The sequence below is a fragment of the Apaloderma vittatum genome, unplaced genomic scaffold (assembly GCF_000703405.1).
Source record: "Apaloderma vittatum isolate BGI_N311 unplaced genomic scaffold, ASM70340v1 scaffold11180, whole genome shotgun sequence".
Taxonomy (NCBI): domain Eukaryota; kingdom Metazoa; phylum Chordata; class Aves; order Trogoniformes; family Trogonidae; genus Apaloderma; species Apaloderma vittatum.
This window is the reverse complement of record NW_009694017.1, coordinates 1-18,884: the sequence shown is the minus strand read 5'-3', so window position 1 is coordinate 18,884 and position 18,884 is coordinate 1. Positions and strand designations below refer to the sequence as shown.

The 18,884-nt window shown below is 41.5% G+C and overlaps 1 protein-coding gene across 1 annotated transcript in view; it reads left to right on the top strand.

Moving 5' to 3' along the window:
- FAM129A (family with sequence similarity 129, member A) overlaps window positions 1-16,067 on the top strand; it is a gene marked incomplete at both ends in the record, with an annotated part of 32,344 nt that extends 16,277 nt beyond the window's left edge. The window contains 10 exons of the mRNA XM_009866014.1: window positions 1,330-1,445; window positions 6,565-6,669; window positions 6,762-6,924; window positions 7,769-7,956; window positions 8,202-8,363; window positions 10,838-10,948; window positions 11,552-11,659; window positions 13,467-13,578; window positions 14,511-15,071; window positions 15,114-16,067. Of these exons, the coding sequence (XP_009864316.1) occupies window positions 1,330-1,445; window positions 6,565-6,669; window positions 6,762-6,924; window positions 7,769-7,956; window positions 8,202-8,363; window positions 10,838-10,948; window positions 11,552-11,659; window positions 13,467-13,578; window positions 14,511-15,071; window positions 15,114-16,067 (2,580 nt within the window). The remainder of the gene's footprint in view (window positions 1-1,329; window positions 1,446-6,564; window positions 6,670-6,761; window positions 6,925-7,768; window positions 7,957-8,201; window positions 8,364-10,837; window positions 10,949-11,551; window positions 11,660-13,466; window positions 13,579-14,510; window positions 15,072-15,113) is intronic.
- Window positions 16,068-18,884: the final 2,817 nt, after the last annotated feature.

The window sequence follows — 18,884 nt, the reverse complement described above, 5'->3', positions numbered from 1 at the left end:
TGTTTAAACATATCAGTATCTTTCAGAGCAACATAGTTACCTTTGAGGTAATTAACATTCTTCTGCCCTCCTTTCTTCCTAACCTGTGCACAACAGGACTTCAGCGGATCAAAGGTGCAAGTAGATAACCCTGAAGAGGGGTCAATAAACCAGCATGGCTTTGTTTTTCCCTCAAGATAATAATCTTCACAATCATCCTGCAGCTCTGTTTCATAGCAAAGACACAGCACTTGAACTCCTAAAGTGTTTCAGTGGCAGTTTTTCTCTTACTCACGTTTGTCAAGCAGCCGGATTGCTCTGGGGAGCTTTCCTGCATTTTGAGGGAGAGGGGCTGTTTCTCCCCACATAATGACAAATTAGTTCTGCTGTGGAAATGCCCTTGCCGTCTTAATTAGCTGCATCTTAATTAGCAATGTCTTTGTGTGATCTCATGTGAAGGAGAGCGTTGGCTGCAACTCTCTTGAAAGCCTTTGGCAGTTTGGAAGGGACACGTTGCATGAAATCTTATTTCTGTTGCACGACTGGTTATCCGGAGTTTGTAAGAGCAAACCAGCTCAGCTGCTTCTCAGATTTTTCCATGCTGTGGTCTCATTTGTACAACAAAGTGTCCCCAGGCTACCACGTTTTTCTTGGGAAGAGCTCCCATCTAGCAGCGGTACCCATGGACAATAACCAGATACTCTGGAGCTGTGGTTGAACATTCCTGAGATATTTAGGGAAAGCAGCATGATTTTGTCAGAAGTTTACGTGCTTAATTTGTGTGAGCATAGTGCTTACTTTGTCTGAGTCTGTTTTCTTGTATGTCCGTGAAAAATCATCTTGATAATCAATTCCTTAACAAAAGAAAAAAAAATTGAGGAGTTTAACTTGGGGTTTAGCAATTTATCAAGGGCGTTCAACATGCCACAGTCAGCTGACTATCTTAAATTCTTAACTCTTATCTTAATTAAAAGAGGCAGAATCTCCCAACTCGGAGATATAAAGCTAAGGGATGAGCTTTCACGTGTTAATGACTGCCTTGTCAAAGTCTACCGCAGCGAAGGCTTGCTGCTGGAAATCTTACCTTACCGTGTGCTCCATGTTAACATTTGCTGGTATTGGTGTATCACCTTAGAGAGGATGGTTATGAGAGTTCATACATGTAATGGAATAGTTCAACATTACTCTTCTAAATCTTAATGAAAGCCCAAGGCCTTCATACATTCACGTTTAGTATATAATATTACAGCTAGATGCACGTGGAACAGGAAAACGGATCAAAAAAGGATGGTTGTTTAAAAATCATTATTTATGGGTAAATCATCTGTTGTACTTTTTTGTTTTCTTTAGATTTTCTCAAGCAGACCACGTATGAAGTTGAAGCATTCTTAGAAGCCATCCAGTTCTTCCGGCAGGAGAAAGGCCACTATGGGACCTGGGAGATGATCACAGGCAATGAAAAAGAGGTAAAAGAATATCTTCCTGATTTCTTTTTAAATTTTGGATAAGGCAGCTCTGAGGATAGTGAAAGCTGTAAAAAGCCTCTTGGGAGAAAACAGCATTTCAGAAAGGAAAATCTAGTAGATAGAAATGCGCAAGATTTCAAGATACTTACTACTTACCTGTGAGTGATAGTTCTTTTTTAATAAACCACATTTTCAGTTTTTTGCTCTAAGATGAAAGCAAGCGTGCTGGGAACTAAAGCTCTTGAGTTGTGCTGGAGTATAGGGACCGCCACATTTCCACAGCTCATACTCCTACTTGAATTTTATGCCATGGGGTCAATTAGTAAATACATGCTGTGTCTAAAACGAGACACTTGCTAACGTCTTGCTGCCACGTTTTCTGCTGTTTATAGTTTTAATAAATCAGTGAGACCAAAAACGATGCACGCCAAACTCAGAACCCACAGTTTGTAGGCAGCAGACACTCACTGTCAGCTGTTTTGGGCTCTGCTCTGGTTTTCTACCTTTCGTGACAGCTATTTTGCAGGTAAGAGAGATTTTTTTTTTCCTTATGCCATCACCTTTCACTGAATCACAGAATGTTAGGCGTTGGAAGGGACGTCGAAAGAGCATCTCACCTTTGTTACTAACCACAACAGTTTCCTGTTGCTTGTCCTCTAATGCCCCCAGGTGCCATCACAGGAGATCAGGCTTAAGAGCAGCTAAACATAAATTCTGAAGGACATCTTCATTTTGCTTTCCCCCTTTCTTTGGGAATGAAGCTTTTAGTCCTGAGAGCACAAACTGGTAGACCTACTTATTGTGCCAGATGTCTGAAACAGAGCCTGACATAGTAACAGTCGGCCTGGAACACCAAAAATTTGTATATTTCAGTTCTTTAGAAATGGGATGCTAAGCTCAGGGTCTGGGTCCATATTTGGGCACCTGGGTGAGCAGCTTTGGAGCACCAATGGTAACTGAAGTAACCCCACTGATCTCTCTGGCATCACTCCAGACCTTTCTAAGTGCAAGCAAGACATTATTTGGGCACTGATTTATAATTCTTTTCCAAAGCACTGAGCACTTAGCAGCAAGTATTTACTTTCCTACCATCTGCTGGGTGTTTTCCTTGACGAAATCAGGTTTCCCTTTGGGAAAATGGAGAAAAGCCCAATGAAGAGTTCATGATCCAGTGTTTTGTTTTAAGAAACCAGATTATTTTTTGAGATGCTGAAAAATGTGGAAACCAGGGAAGAATCTGTAAACAGTGTCTTTCCTAGTGCCATCATGTCAGATACTGAAGTTTCCTGCTAACATCTGATAATAAATTCCTTAACATAAGGAGTTACATCCTTCCAGCGGAGGGAGTGAGGGTTTTTCTCTTCTCTTCCTCCCTCAAGTTATTGAGCTATTATAGTGCTAGTTTCATTTTATATTTTGTTTTTCCTGTTGCTTGCCAACTTGTTACTCATAACCCATACACCTCAAGAGAACTGTAATCAGAAGACATGCAGACTAGTTGTGCTATCATCTTCTCTGTAATAATTCATTCTGTAAGTATAGTGTGTGCTCATGCCTGCTTTGACCAAATATAATAATTATTTTAGGCAAATATCCAAGCCAAATGAAGGATTTGGAACAAGTAATCTGCAATTTGTTGCTGTAAAAAATCTCTGCAGAATGCCAATAACTAAGTTCCCTGACATTCATTCATAGTGACGGAGTCTCCGCAGCATTAGCTCACACGGTTCTGCCTGGGTGCCGTGGCACAGCTGTAATATTAATGAGTACCCAGCCAGGCAGCTGAAGACTTACTAAATTTTGTGTTGTAAAAGTTCATTTTCCTGGCTTTGGTTTTTGATATTTTTTTGGTTTTGAGGTTTCATTGCTAACAAAGGATAAATTCAATTGTATGTTGTATTTCTGTAGGTTAAGTGCCGAAATACAGGGTTAAACCCAGGACATTTTTATAACAACGCTTGTTATAAGCAACGGTACAGCTGCACAGTGAGAGCACTGCCGCGCAGCAATGTTATCCTAGCGTAGCTCTGTTGATCAGCACTACGTGAATGCAGAAATAACGTGTTGGTGAACAACATATTGGTAAATCAAGGGTACCTGAAGAAAGGATTAAAAAAACCCAGATCCCTACAGTGCACCTTTCAATAAAGAAATACAAAGCGAATTCAGGATCCCTGAAAATGTTTGCAGGGAGCTCAGATTCTTCTGAATATGTTTGATCTGTTGTCATATTTATTATTTGATCTGTGGTGCTCCTGTTTGGGGTTTCTGTGAGATTTTTTTTATAAATTACCCACTAGTTTAGGGCCTGACTTAGTCTGTTGGTTTTGACGGGTATTTGAGTCAGCATAGGTGAATCCAAAGTGGTGGTGTGCGTAAATCTATAAGTACTTAAGTTACATGAAACAACAATAATAGGGTATTGCCTATTATAGGTACATTAGACGTATATTAATAAGTAGTGTATCGTGTGTTATATTTCTCTAGGGGCTGTCTTGTGCCCCAGAGATGCTCTTCTGTGCTGTGACATGCAGTCAGAGCCATTTTTTAACTTACTTCTGTCTAAATCCTGCCGTTTCCCCATCGATTTGTCGGTGCATGCCTTGAATGCGCTTGGGTATCCGTCACAACGTGAGTCTGAATGTCACGAAGCACCGGAACTCCAAGCTAAATGTAAAGTGGAGCAGAGTTTTCACACGCTGTCATGGCTCAGGCAGTAGCTGGGAGCAGTGATCCCTGAGTGAGGACTGTGCTGGGCTGTTGTTAGAGCAAGAAGAGCTGGGTTCAAAACCGCATCGCTTAGCAAAAACTCTGTTCGAGCCCCAGTGGAGGGAAGGAGGGCTGCTACGTGCTTTGTTTGTGAGACTTGGCTGAAACCATTGAGTGAGCTGGTACTCCTTTACCCAGAGTAAATGAGAAATGTACAGAAGATGCATTTTGTCTGCTTTTTTGAAGAGTTACTGTGTCTCTCTGTGATTTGCAGGCTATCCACTGCACTTCAAAGGTTTCAAGAGGCTGTGGACAACCTTGTATATGCTGTACAGTCGGGACAGATAAAAAGCCTTGGTGAAAGGGTTATGTGTCATTTGGCGTAGCACAGGTGTGATAGGATTGCCTCTGTTATCATAAGTTGGCAGCTGTGCATCTATAACTGTGGGCCAGTACAAGCACACCTGGGCAAGTCCTGTGAGCCAAAAATGAACATGTCCAGAAATAAAAGATGTCCCTCCCTCCTCTGAATCATGAGAATGAGTCATGACTCACCCAGAGACATGATTGAGGCCTTTAGTTCAAAATCAAGATGCTTTAAGTAGAGAAATTCAAGAATCCAGCATATATCCCCAGCACTGATGGACACCTCCATGGGGCAACATGTTCAGAGACCTGAGATGACAAAGAAATAGAAACAGGGCAGCTCCCATCTGCTTCCCTCTGCTCGCATAGTTTGCCTTGTTGGTCATCAGAAAAACACAGAGAAAGAAAGGTCTTGCGGCTTTTTCAGGCCAGAGATACAGTGTCCATAAATTAAAGACACTGAAGATCAGATGCCTACCTGTAACTCTGTGTGTTTATTGCCAGCCTGGCACGTGTGAGTGGGATGGACAAGAAAGCAGTTGTAGTTCAAATCTAGGCAGGAGAGGTGCAAAGCCTCACAGAGTGGGTGATTCTGAAGAAGTGGGTGCCAGTGAATGAACCCAGGAATCTGTCTTGACGTTTCATTCTTTCTGTGTTGAAGAAGCCAGACTTTGCTGCTGCTTCTGTTCAAAGCTGGGTTATGCTATTGAGAGAACTATGGAACCGGAGAATAATGTGACTAAAAGGGGATTCTCCGCTCAAAGCAGAGCCAACTTTAGGACTTGTGCAGGTCTCTCTGAATAGCAACCTGGCTTGCTGGTGTATTGACGGCTTCCCAAAATCGGTATCGTCCGCATTCCCAGTTGGATGTCTTTGCATCTGCAAGATGGAATTGCCACTTAGATGTTGGGATTAGTGTGGGTGATGCCTCTCTTCTACAACCAGTGAACCCTGTTTCAAAGGAAAACCAGAGAAAAGTACTCAGTGTCAATTCAGAAAAAGACAGCAAGGATATGCCGACCATACACTTACTGAAATAATTAAAAAATTGAACAATGACACCTTTTTCTCAGTGTGCCTACATTCCATCACAAACACTTGATGTGTAGAAGTCTCTTAGACACTTCCCCCTCCCTTTCTGCTGTTCTGCACCTTTGTCACAGAATATCTTCTTAGGTTATATATTTTATATATTTTTTGTTCAAGAATCTGGATGTATTGGGAGGAGACTTTAACGTATATGTGAAAGTTTTACTGGCTTTAGACCAGTGTAGCTGTCTTTTACTAACAAAAGTAATTGCCTGGAGAATTTTTCACAAACTCTGACAGCTATTTATTTCATCCGTTTTGCCTCAGGATTAGGCTGCAGCTAATTAATCTTTTGGATCATGTTACACATTGCGGGGGGAAAATCAGATAGGGTAGCATCATTTGATTTGTTTTTCCTGGGATCTCCTTATTTTCTTGTTTGACTAAAATAGTGAAGTTGGTGCTCACCCAAAAAAGTGCTACAGATCCACACTGGTGCAGTCACATCTTTTTTTTCTTGGCCAATTACCTTCCTATCAGAAGCATCTTTTGTCTGATGGAACAATTTCTCTTTGATGATACCTCTTTCGGGAGAGTGTGAGTGTCCCAAAGCACGATCAGTTTGGGGAAGCAGCAGTCAGCAAACTGACTTCTGGAATGTTTTTGATCGAGTTGCTCAGTTGATTCCAATCGTTTTAGCTCCATTGATTTGCACATGGCGATTTTGTAATAATCACACAATAAATTTTAACGGGTGTCTTAGTTCAGCATCTTAGCTCATCTGTTGTCAACTGTTGCACGGTCTCTCAAAGTCTTTCAGTGAAAAATGCTTCAGATGAAATGCATGAAGCTTCCCTCAGACATGCCTAATATTTTAAATCCAGTCCTCCTGGCAACCTGGGATAGCTAAGCCAGTGTGTATTTGAAGTTTTGCGTATCACTCTGTGATGTGAGTGCTCGGTTTCAGATGAAGAACAGTGTGTGAACATGTCATTTTAATCTTCTGACCATGTAGATCCTAAGCAACCTCGTGATGGAGGATCTCCTGCCTAATCTTCAGACGATGATCCTGCCTAAAATGAAAGGAAAGAGGAATGATAGGAAGCGAGCCTGGTTTGGTGTAAGTACTGATATTTAGAGTAGTCGTTTCTCACAGCAGTTGTCTGTGTGTGCTGATTCTGATCTATGCTTCTTAATTTAATTTGGGTTTAGATCGTAGAAGAAACTTACAGCTTAGTCCAGCAGCAGGTGTCAGAAGGATTAAGTACCTTGAAAGAAGAATGCAGAGATTTTGCAAAAACCCTTGAAGGAACCATTCGTTCAGACATGGATCAGATTCTGACCTCCAAGAACTTCCTAGCTGGAAAAATCAAAGGTTAGTGGAGGAACAGCTGTGGTTTGGAGCAATTTTTTAATGTTTCCCATTGTGTTGCTCTAATAACCAGATGTCATTGTTTTGAAATCCTGATCTGTTTTGAGAAATCCAACTGGAGACACTAATTTTCAGAAAACAGAGGCTTTGAACCTCTGCTTCCTTTGATGGGAACCTGTGGCTGCTGTAGCTGTGAAAATACCAGGTCTTCTCAAGCTGGAGCTACTGCTGCCAGGTCTTTAGTATCCTGGTTATAGTGGTTTTGACCACCAGAACAGGTTATGTGACAAATTCATAGGCTACCGAAGGCTACTTAAACTAAAGGGCTTCTTTGGTGGTTTCAGACTAATATGAAGTAACTACAGTTTTGCTGTGAATATAAAAAAGAACGTAAAAAAGCAGGCTTAAGCTGCTTAAGCTAGCAAATAATAAATAGGTGATGATTTAGGAGCTGTCTTGATAAAACTTGGGATGTCCTGTTGATATTCTCATATAGCAGACTAGGATGCTTCAGTGAACTGCAAAGTCCCAAGTTTGGATGCCTCGTTGTAGGGTCACTGTGGCCACACTTTGTGCAAACCTTGCAGTGTGTATCAGTCCTTGGAGCTGCCCTTTCCTCTGCTCTCGCAGTGCCCCTGAGCTGCTGGCGCTCAGTTAGGTGGGACATGGGTAGAAAGATATTTCATTGTCCCTGATAAAACTATAAACTCTTATCACCCTTGTCATCTTTGCAGAAGTGTGACTCTAGAAAAGTAAAGTAAATAAAGTAAATCGGTTCAGATGGGTTTTTTTCCCACTATATCTCTTAGTAGCCTAAATGTAACCGTTGTACTCTCTGACACTCCAGCCACTGTTTCTGAGCCTGCCCAGAAGTGCTGCACAGAAAATATCCAGCCTTTTCTCACCTCCATATTAGAGGAGCTCATGGGTCCGGTGAGTTCTGGATTCACTGAAGTCCGATCACTTTTTGATAAAGAAGTTAATGAAATCATCCAGGACTTCCAGAAGACAAATGATATCACGAAGCTAAAGGAGGTAAGACAAAAATCTCTTTGGAGCCGTTTGTATTAGCACAAGGCTCCTAGCTGGAACTTTACCGACAGCAGTATTTGCTTTCCTAGGTGGCAGTATGTTAGTGCTTGGTTTTGCCATTTACAAAGTCTTAGGGTATTTGTGCAACTAGACTGTAGATATCAGAACGTTTTAGGGCCACTGTTACATTCTCTGTTGAAAATTCACCTCTTCTTCTCGAAACCTGTTCTTCCTCCACTGGAATGCAGAACGTGGATCAGCTTATGAACCTACCATTCAACTCCATGAAAATGGAGCCCTGCTATCAGAAAGTGAACCTCCTCCAGGAGCTTCTTCAAGACCTCAAGAGTCGCTTCAAGGTCTATCACATGGATTTTGTGATTCAGAGGACACAAAACTTCATGCAAGAGGTACTGTAAGATCCAGTTTTTCCTCCTGGGAGAACAGGTTAGGTTTGTCCTCCTAACCTGCTTCAAAAGTAATCTTGATAAAAAGCTGTGTGAGAGTCCCAGAACAACTCTCAATCAAAGCACAGAGAACAAAACCTAAGAAAATCATACCTAGAAGCTATTTGACATTTCTATTTGTGAGATTGCATGTGTGTGAGCCTTTCAGCAGGGCAGAAAAGTTTGGATGGATCATCTCTTCCCCTGAACTTTCATGTTCTGAATTCTCAGTGTCTCATCACATGAGAAAGTCATGCTTGTAACTCGTGGGGTGGCTAAAATCTACCTAATTTCCATTCTCAAGGCTTGAATTTTTAGGAAGGGTCTTAAATACGTTTTCTCAAACCAGAATGTCTCCTCCGTGGTAGTTTATTTTCTCATTAGTATAAAGTAATGCAATTAATGTTAGAAACTGCCGATTACTTGGACGCAGATGACATCTCAGGATGTGGCACCTACCTCATGTAGGTGCTTTAAATGACTTCATTTTTTGTGGAAATGGCTGAAGTGACCACATTTCAAACAAAAAATCAGCTCCACCTCTTTTTCCCCTCTAGTGAGTATTGGTATAGGCTGTAATTTTGCTTCGCTTTTTTTTTTCCTTCTGGATGCCTGGCCAGAAATCTATTAGGAGCTGGCCAGTAGACTTCTTTCGACTGCCAGATCACAAGGCACGTCTGGCCTTGTACCTCTGCATTGAATCCTGTGATTTTAATCTGTAATTGGGAAACTAAATAATCCGATCAGTAATCTTGGGAAATGGAGCTCGTCCAGTTCTATGGAGTGCGAGTTATGAATATGGAAAGTGAGTCCCTAGTGCAGTGCTGGGACAGGGCTTTCCTAAAAGCAGCTCTTCTAAGTACAGCCATGTTCAGCAGCCAAAGAATGATTCAGAAATAAAATTCTGATTTCATGTCTGGGTCTTTCAGGGGGCACTGTTTCAAAATGCTGCCAAATGAGATGTCTTTCAATAAGTGAAGACCATGAGTGAAGACAAAGAAGCAGACAGAAAATAGACCCCATACAAACCAAGCGGTGTTCTTTTCTGAACAGAACATGCATCAAAATTCCCAAGAAGTTAAATTAAAGCACAGATTGTTCTAAAAGTGCTGTTATGGCTCCTCTCTCTTCAAAAAGGCTGGTATTTTTCTCATAAAAATAGAAAATAGTTTCACTTTGTGTCCATGGGCATTTATTTTATTAAGGAGCAAGGTCAGACATGCCTGTGCTCGAGTGGTCCTAAAAGGAGCATTTGGCTTAACTCTAACTCGGCTGGAGGCTGGAGCAGGATCCCTTGGCTTGGGAGCTTGGCATCCTCTAGTGGCCAGCATAAGGAAATTTGGGAGCACAATGCTCAGCTGGCATAAATAAAGCAGCTTCCGTGATTTTGCCAGAACTATGCCAGTTTATGACTGGTTTCAAATAAAAAGCAAGTAGTTGGTCTTTTAATTAGCCTCAGACTTAACTCTCCACCGATCTTATCTTTTTCTTGTATCCAGCGTCTGGCAGTGTGTGAGCATTTACTAAACAGCCTCCTGGTGTGCACCCAAATTGAGTAAACCTCGCTCTGCTTTGTTTATATTCATTTATATTCATTTATAAATGCAGTTTTATAGTCCAATTCTATGTTATCTACAAAGGCAAAAATCAAAATTGGCCTTCAACATTTGTCACTGCATATTTTCATTCATGAAAATATGAGTAGCCAAGGAGGGATTAAAAGCATATCTCATGCATAAATATGTACATACTTATTTTCTAAAAAAAACATTAACTGCAGTATTAATGATTAAGACTATTAGAATCTGGTTTGAGTCAACAGGAGTCTTCTTTTTAGGGATAATGTGTTTTGTCTATGGCTTTTTATATATAGATGATTGATTATACTTTTTGTGTTTGTCACCACAAGTTTGGATGGTGACAGGAGATTAAATCCATACAAGAAAGCTATAATAGCATAATAACAATAGAAGGCTTAATTTTCTTTATTTATTGCAACATTTCTGTGCACTTTAGCCTTCAGAGAGCTGAATACAGCAGAAAATTTTTGGACGATATAAATCAATTTATTCTGAATAGGTTTGCCGATATATCTGTTTGCTTAGTTACCGTAGCAGAGTTCCTAGTATTGACCTGCCTGTAAACTCAAGATAGAAGTGGAGGTAGTTTCATTTTCTTATACTCTTGCATTAGGTAATTTTCTTTCAGGTTTCCCATTCCAAAACTGAGTGTTGCAAGTAAACAAGGCTTTTCTGCCCCTTTCACAATCACTTAAAGTACTTGACATACTTCTTGATTTTAGGCCCATTATTCTTTCTCCATTTCACCTTCTGAAAAATACAGTTTATGTTAATGGTTACATTTATTATGCTTCTTTTTATATGTAGGAATTTTATATTACTGGTCTTTAACAGATTTTTTTTAACTATTACTTTTAGCTGATGGAAAATGCGGTTTATACTTTTGAACAGTTGTTCTCTCCAAGTCGCCAGGCAGACTCAGCAAAAGTTGCAACAGCCATTGAAAAAGTCAAGCAGAGAGTCCTGAAGGTAAATGTAAGATAGCAGCATTTGCATGTTAAGACCTAGGGTTCTGCCTTTTCTGGAAATGGAGAATGTATTTTCTGAAAATTTATCTCAGTATTTGAAAGAAGATATCTCTTAATCCATCGGGAAGTACTGATTTGTTGGCACTTAGCAAAGCTGCTCATTTGCGTGGTTAAGCCCAGCTCTGGGCAGACACTTGTAGAAGTATTTACATGTGCAGCCCCCTTAATTGCAGTTAAATCAGCTAGATAAGATGCTGTGGATCTGATTAAATATTTTTTTATTAGCTTTATAATTAGCCTGCCCCTAGAATTTCTTACCCTTGGAAGAGGTGATGCTGAAATACCTGGAGAAAGCAATCAGGAGGCTGTTTCTAGCCTAAGTTTAAAAAATGAAAGAGATCCCAGAAAACTGTATTTCAGAGTATTCTTGTAAAAGCTAGAATAAGCTGCATGGGAATTCAAACCCCTGAGTGCACCAGTGACGTGGTGTCCTTTGGGATTCGCCCATCACCAGTTCCGGGATAACAAGAACCAGTTCCTCCTAGGCGTGATTAATAACTCAAAACATGTTTGAGCTTGTTTCTCTTTTTGTCTGTTTTGACAGCAATACGATTATGACAGCAGCACTATCCGGAAGAAGATTTTTCAAGAAGCACTGGTACAGATTACTTTGCCCACAATGCAGAAGACACTGGCTTCAACGTGCAAACCAGTAGGTTTCTAGAATTTAAAAAAAACCAAGCAACCAAAACCCACAAAAAACAGTAATAAAAGGCAGGGAAGGATTAACACCTTGGCAGTAAATCCTCAACTCTGTAGAACTGTTTTCTCTTGGAGGGTTGTGCTGATCAGCTGCCTGCTTGACCATCTGACGCTTAGATTGACCCTTTTGTGGAGTGGGTAGATGCAGAGCATAAGGTAGACTTCAGGGAAACCGTCTATACAGCTTGCTTTCTCAAAGAGAGTGGCAGAGCCTTGCCCATCCCCGTTTCATGTCTTCCCTAGAGATCTGAAGTCCTCTCAAACTGGATTCCTCTTGACAGTTACAAGTGTCAGTTATGAGCTTATCTGTATGTTCAGCAGCCCTGCTCCAGGCTGAAACTCAGTTCGTGGGAGAGGGCACTTTTCTCTCCAGCAGCAGCCCGAGGCATGACTGTGCCCATACACAGCCTCTGCTAAGGACCCCCTTCAAAGCCAAATGCCTGCTTGGGCAGCAGGGGCAGCAAGAAGACAGGCTCTGCACTTGCTTGCAGTGATTTTACATAGAAGTAATTGCGTCAACAGTCCGGAAACAAACATACAGTGACGATCCCTGTTGCCCTTAATCCTATGGGTAGGTTAGCACTCTGCGAATGCGGCTACCAGCGTTTTGTGGAGATGTTATCGGTGGGGCTGCAGCAGGGGCCAGTTGGAATGCTTCTCACTTTGGCTCGAAAAGAATGGTCTGTACCCTTCTTGAAGCCCCCTGTGTATCCTCTGTCATTTGCACTCTGTCTGCTGAAAGGTGACTGCCCTGAATCATCCCATACTCTCTGCCACCTTGTTTCCCTTCATGTTCACCAGTTCCTGGAGGCTGTAAGCTCTTACCCACAGTGTGTTGCTCTTGCTGATGCTCTCCAGCTTGTTTCAGTTTCAAAAACAAGTTTAAAACAAGCATTTTGCAAATTTTTGAGTATGAATTATTAAAACTTAGAGCTTTCAAAAACAAGTTTAAAATCACTCTGCTCTCTATGTCACTCTTACTTTCTTTACTACCCTCAAAATAACAGTCTCTTGTAGAGCGTCAGTGCCTTCAAGATGTAGTGCCTACATGCAGGAGCAAGTGTTTCATCATAGGTGGAGGGTGGAGTCCCACATCGTGTCTCTGTCATACAGGACAGAGGAAGCAGTGGTGGTGCAGACTTCCCACAAGCCGGTTGTGTTTGTGCCTGCAGAAACGAGCAGCCAGCTCCAGAAGCCAATGTGTGGCACAGCTGACGTGCCCAGCCAGGTCTTTACTTGGAAACCTCCAGCTGTTTGTATGTAGGTTCCTCTTCTAGAAGTGGGCAGAGGTGACTTAATATACTTTCTAAACCCCACCAAGCAGCTGCTTAGTGATAATGACTCAGTCATTGTCTAGACAGCCTATTGTGTATAAATCAGTAAGGTAAAACTGTTACACACCTGTTAGGAAAACAAAACCTTGTATCTCCCATGCTCCTCGTGGATCTGCCTCCTCAGGGAGTGGGGCATTTCCTCCCCGGCTCTGTGTTTCAGAATTGTTTATTATAGTGCAGATGACAATGATCTACAGTGCTCTTAAATGTAATTGTACTGCAAGAATACTGTTCGATAAGTGCTTAATAATAGGTTGTGAACATACATAGTTCATGTAGTCATAGTTCAAATAGTTCAACTCAAAAGCCAGCAAGGAGCTTCGGAAAACGCGCTAGGTAGCATCTCTGAGGTGCTCTGCTGAAGCAGGACTCTCAGAATCTCTCATTCTCTGACATCTGTTCCTTTCTTCTCTACCTGCACAGGAGCTGCAGAAATATGAGCAGTTCATTTTTGCTGATTACACTAATGTGATCCAAGTAGAGAATGTGTATGAAGAGATTTTGTATCAGACACTACTTGAAGAAACCCTGAAAGGTGAGAACATTCTTGAGGTGACAGTAGTAACATTTCAGCCACTGGCCAGTGAGCTGTCACTCCCAGAGCATCCCTGAGTCCTACCCTGGCTGTTTCAGAGCTGGGTCCCACTTCACAAAGACTGGTGGTTATGATGCTACAGTGGTTGGATTCAGCTCACTAAAGATGCGTGACAAGCCCTGAAATCTGCGTTATGGGGCAACTTTACTAAACCTGGGAAACTCAAACTGATAGCTCGGCACAAGCCTATTTCTAGCAAAATCTAATTATGCCAGCTTCATTTCATCTCTATTCCCTGGGCCAAGGAGTGGAATTGTGCTCTTATTTGCAAAGATTTGGTGATACCTAATGGTGTCAAAAATTAATTTCCCTGAATGAAATGTACTGCTGGATGGGGCTTCCTGCACATCTTTGATGCCAGCACTGTACTCCCTGCAGGTATCTCTGGTTTTGTGTAAGAAAACTAAACTATTTCTGATGGCATACATAGATATATAAAATACTTGTATATTTCTGGATCTGTCTGTACCCTAGATAAAAGACAACTGTCTGTGCTGCACAGTAAGTTTTAAGAGCTCCTTTTTTGGCAGTCCTGTTCAAAAATACCAGTATAATAATGTAGCGATCACCCTTTTATTCATATATTCAGTGTAAATACTTCTGCATCGAAACAGTACCTTTATGTGTTGCAGGTTCTCTGGTAGTTTTCTTTTACAGCAATGCGTAGGTCAATATTGAAGTTCTATTATTCAGAACAGATAAACAGACCACACCCACACCTCCAAGAAATGTAAACTGAAAAAAGCAAGTTGAGAAGGAAAATTACTGTTGTCTGTTGTATCAGAATGTATGGCGTTAGAAACTTGGGGAAACAGTGTACCTTCTTCAAGGTACCTCTGTCCAAACCAGTTTGATCTTTCTCTTTTATTTAGTGATAAAAGAAGCTGCCATTATGAAGAAACACAACCTCTTTGAAGACAACCTGAATTTGCCCTGTGAAAGCATCTCCAGCTTAACAGACCTGAAGACCCCTTCAGGATCAGCACAAACCACTCCCGCCAAGAAGCCTTCCACTGCCCGAGCTGAGATATCAGACACTGAAACTCAAAGTGATGAGACGCTCATTGTGACGGAAAAAATTTCTTGGGAGAAGGACGCTGATGATAGAAAGTCATCAGACAAAGAGGCAGTCGTTCCTGTTCATGCAGCTGGTGATCAGGCAAGCGAAAGCAAAGAAGTAGTCATTACAGACATCACTGGAAAACAGGAGTCCCTTTCAGCTATCCTTACAAAACAAGAGGTTGCAGAGGAAAAAAACACTTTGGAGAATGAAGACACAGTGAAAACAGAGTTTTTAGCAAACACTGAGAAAAAGCCAGAAGCTGTGGAGGAAGAAGTAGCTCCTGAAACTGCACTGAAAGATTTTGGCACCAGCCCTAAAAAAGAATTTAAGGTAGATGAAGGAGCAGGTGAGGAAAAGTTAACTTGTGAGAGTCAAACAGCAACGAATGCTGCGGTTGTTGGTGGCACTGAAGAAGAAAGCAAAGCACCGGAAGAAGTTGCTGAGATAAAGCTGTCTTCCTCACGTGATAATGTAGCAGAAGCAGAAATTTTAGGGAATACTGAAGAGAAGATAAAGGCAGAAAACAAAATTATGGAAGAATTATCTCAGCGTGAAAATGTGGTAGGAACAGGGTTTGGAGGGGATAATGAACAAGAAAGCAATGACCAAGGAGTGAGTTCTGAGACAGGGGGTGAAAACGTAGGGAAATGGGGGGTTGGGGATAATCCTGCAGAAGAAAGCGAGTCAGAAGAAAAGAGTTGTAAATCCCCTGATGACGTGAATGAGATAAGGAATTTGCTGATGGTAACGGTTGAGGTACCAGCAGATACTCCAGCACAAAACCTAAAGGAGCTTTGGGAAGGTGAGGTACTGAAGTTGCAGGACCACAATAAAGGGAATGAGATGAGCGAAATGGCTGCAGCAGAAACTCAAGTGAACCAGATGACAATGGATAAAGATGCAGCAGAGTGCGCCAAGTTCAAGGAGGACCGACCCCCTTCATCTAGTTTTGGGACAGATGGCACGAATTTAGTGAATGTGTCCGATGGAGCCTGCAATACGGCACAAGCGGAATGGCTGGTGGGAAGCTCAGATACATCTCAAGAGGCGAAGGCAGAGGTGGAGATCAAGCAGAGCGTTTGGTACACGAGTGCGGGAAGCTGCGAAAGTGATAGATCTCAGTCAGAGGAACATGCTGGCAATGTGTCTGAAGGCAGAAGGTTAGACAGGGAGGAAGGAGGAGCAGGGAATAGCCCTGCTGTCCACGCGGAGGGAGGAACTGAGAGCTCTGAAAATGCAGACACAACGCAAGTGCCAGTTTTGGATACAGAAAACCCAAGAGCAGGACTGCCAGACGTGCCAGTTCCTTTGGTGCTGGAGCAGGGCGAGGTTAGCACTGCCAAGATCACAGGAGATACAGAGACAGGTAAGGGTGAAGGAAAGCCAGAAGATGAATCATCTTCACACACAGAAATAAAAAGCACAGAAGTGAAAGATGTTTTCACTGAAAGAAACAGAGAAGATGGTTACTCACAGCAAAGCTCTGAAGAGTAAGAAGCATTTTTCAGCCCAGCCCTGCAGGATTTATTTACTCCAGTAATCCCTGTTTAATTGTGAATACTTTCTTGGGTCAGGGCTACGTGAAATGGGCTTTGTTGTGGTATTACCAGCTCTTTTAGTTTTAGCCCCCTTCCTGAGAGACAAGTGACACGTTTCTTTTTGAGTTAAAGGCCCTCGTTGTTTAAAATTGGGGAATCTTTCACTTAAACTTTGCTACCTTTTATGGTTATAGAAAAAGTCTGAAAATGTGACCACTAAAGGCTTCAAAAGCAACTCACCTCCAACTAGAAAGTTATTTTAACAACTTAGCTCTTCTTAGTGGTTTAGCAGGGGAATAGCTCATGATTTTTAAATGCATGGATTTGAGGAGTACTGGTATGACTCTTAGGTGGTTGGTACATACGTTGCTATTCGAGGAAGCTTTTAGTATTTGCATGCAGTATACAGGAAATAAATAAAACTTTTAGTAGTTAAACAGAACCAAATAGTTAATTTAGTAGGTTGCTCAAAAGCCACACTATGCAAACTCTGCCAACTGATTATTTAATTAGTTTTTACAGATATTAAAGACAAGCAAGTGTTCTGGGGTTTGGGGTTAGTTTTTTTTCCCTCTTTTGCTATATTTAAAATGGGGAAAATATGGGAGCAGGTTTCTCAGTCCCACTCTGCACTTCAGGGTTATTTAGCCTTCCAGAGCACTTTATGGCTATTTTATTTTGTTTTATTTTGTGGAAGGGAAAGATGAGAATGTTTACAGTAACTATAACCATTAGACATCTTTCTGGTTTACTTCCCACCATAAAATACATTCATTTATGGCTAATACAGAATATTAAGAGTCCTGCCATTCCCATTCTTACAGAGTTACCCAGTTCTGTAGGCCTTTTGAGGTGCAGAAATTATATAATAAATTACAATAATTGTGGAATATTGTAATAATTGCATACAATTTCCAGTACAGTTGTTAACTGAAGCAAAAAGCAGCCAAAGGTTATTCACATGTGCTTAGATTTTGCAGGGCAGAATCACATTTCAAAAGCAGTTATTAAAATGAGATCTCTTGCTTTCATAATGGCTTATTATCATCTGTATCAAATCATGATCTATGGACAAAGTGCATTATTTGCACGCTCAGTTTAGAGACTGTGCACAGAAAAGCCTGGAAATGAAAAACAGTGGTTTTATAAATTGGGCTTAAAGTTCAAGACTTCACTTTAGAAGTCAGTATAAGGCACCTTAAAAAATTTGGCCTGGTGTATCAGACTGTTTCTGAATAAATATAATATAGTAGAGGACAGCAGAGATTAATGATAAATACAATAAGGACTGCAGGATTTACGCCCATAAAGACATGAGAATTAACAAAGTCCCAAGAGCATAATACTTGTTGGCATTTAACTTCAACAAACTGTGCAAAGTCTATTATTTAATGCTATCAAAATACATTATAATACTAACAGAATATTGACACTAGAGGAGCAGGTAAATATTACTGCATACGTAAGGAACGTTGTTGAGTAACTGGTCCAACTGCAACGTCACTATTGTGAAGTAAATGCAACTCCTATTTATTCCCGAAGCCATACGACAGTATAGAAACATGAAGGTCACAGATGTTTTCCTGCAAAAGTACTTTTTTCTGCTTATATTTAATGCAAAAATACTGATCTGTAAGCACACAAACCACTGTGAGCCATTTTTTTTAACCAATTGTAAGTTATTTCACTGTCAGCTACTTTGTTTTTACAAATCATTAACTATTTCTAATTGGTACTGAATGTTAACTGTCTTCAAATTTGTAACGTGCTTTACGGTTAAGCAGCAGCAGTCTCTTTTTACCTGTGCTAAAATTAGGTGACGTGACTGGTTTTTAATACAGTCTTTTTTTGCAGAAGAGGACCGTCAGGACAGTGACTGCCTGCAAAAAATGCCGCAGTCTCCTACAAAAGCTCTTTATGGCTGATATGAATTAGATACCTCAATACAGAAAATACTTAGCATAAACATGCCCATCATCATAACTTTTGAGTTATTTCTATGGCAGCCTTAGATCTGGGTAAGATTTTCCTGTAACATTAAACCAGTACAGGTGCTCCACCTGTTGTTTTTCACAAGTGGGACAGAGAAGAACAGGGAAGATTTACCCTGGCCATTGCCTGCAATTTAAACTGAAGTTCCTTATGGCTTGGAGTCTGATTTTTTTTGCCCGTGCGGACGTTTTCTGTACGTGAAGCCGCTTGCCAATGGATGGAGATGGGCCTTTTTCTTGTCTGGCCCCAGCCCTGGGGAAGGGTGACTGCAGGCAAGAGGTCAGCAGCCTTGCAGGGTTACCTGGGGCTGCTGATGGAAACCGACAAAAAGCCACCCAGGCAGGAACTCGTGTCACTTGCTTGGAATTTCCCATGCTTACCTGGCGTTAATTATTCCGCCTATCAAGTAGGAGCCCTAACAGATCGCCCTTCCCGCCCGGAGGGGAGCGGGCCGGGGCCGCGTCGTTTCCCGGGGTTGGCAGTTTTAAGGGATGGGACGGGACACGTGCTGTGCCTTGCTTCGAGGCCTTTGTGAAAACGCGCGTCACCACAATAAAAGGGGCTGTTCCCTTCCATCTCTGGGAAGCTGGTTTTCTCTCTGTGTGTGTGTGTGTGATAATTTGAGGGGCTTGTATTTTGAAAAAAAAGGCGTT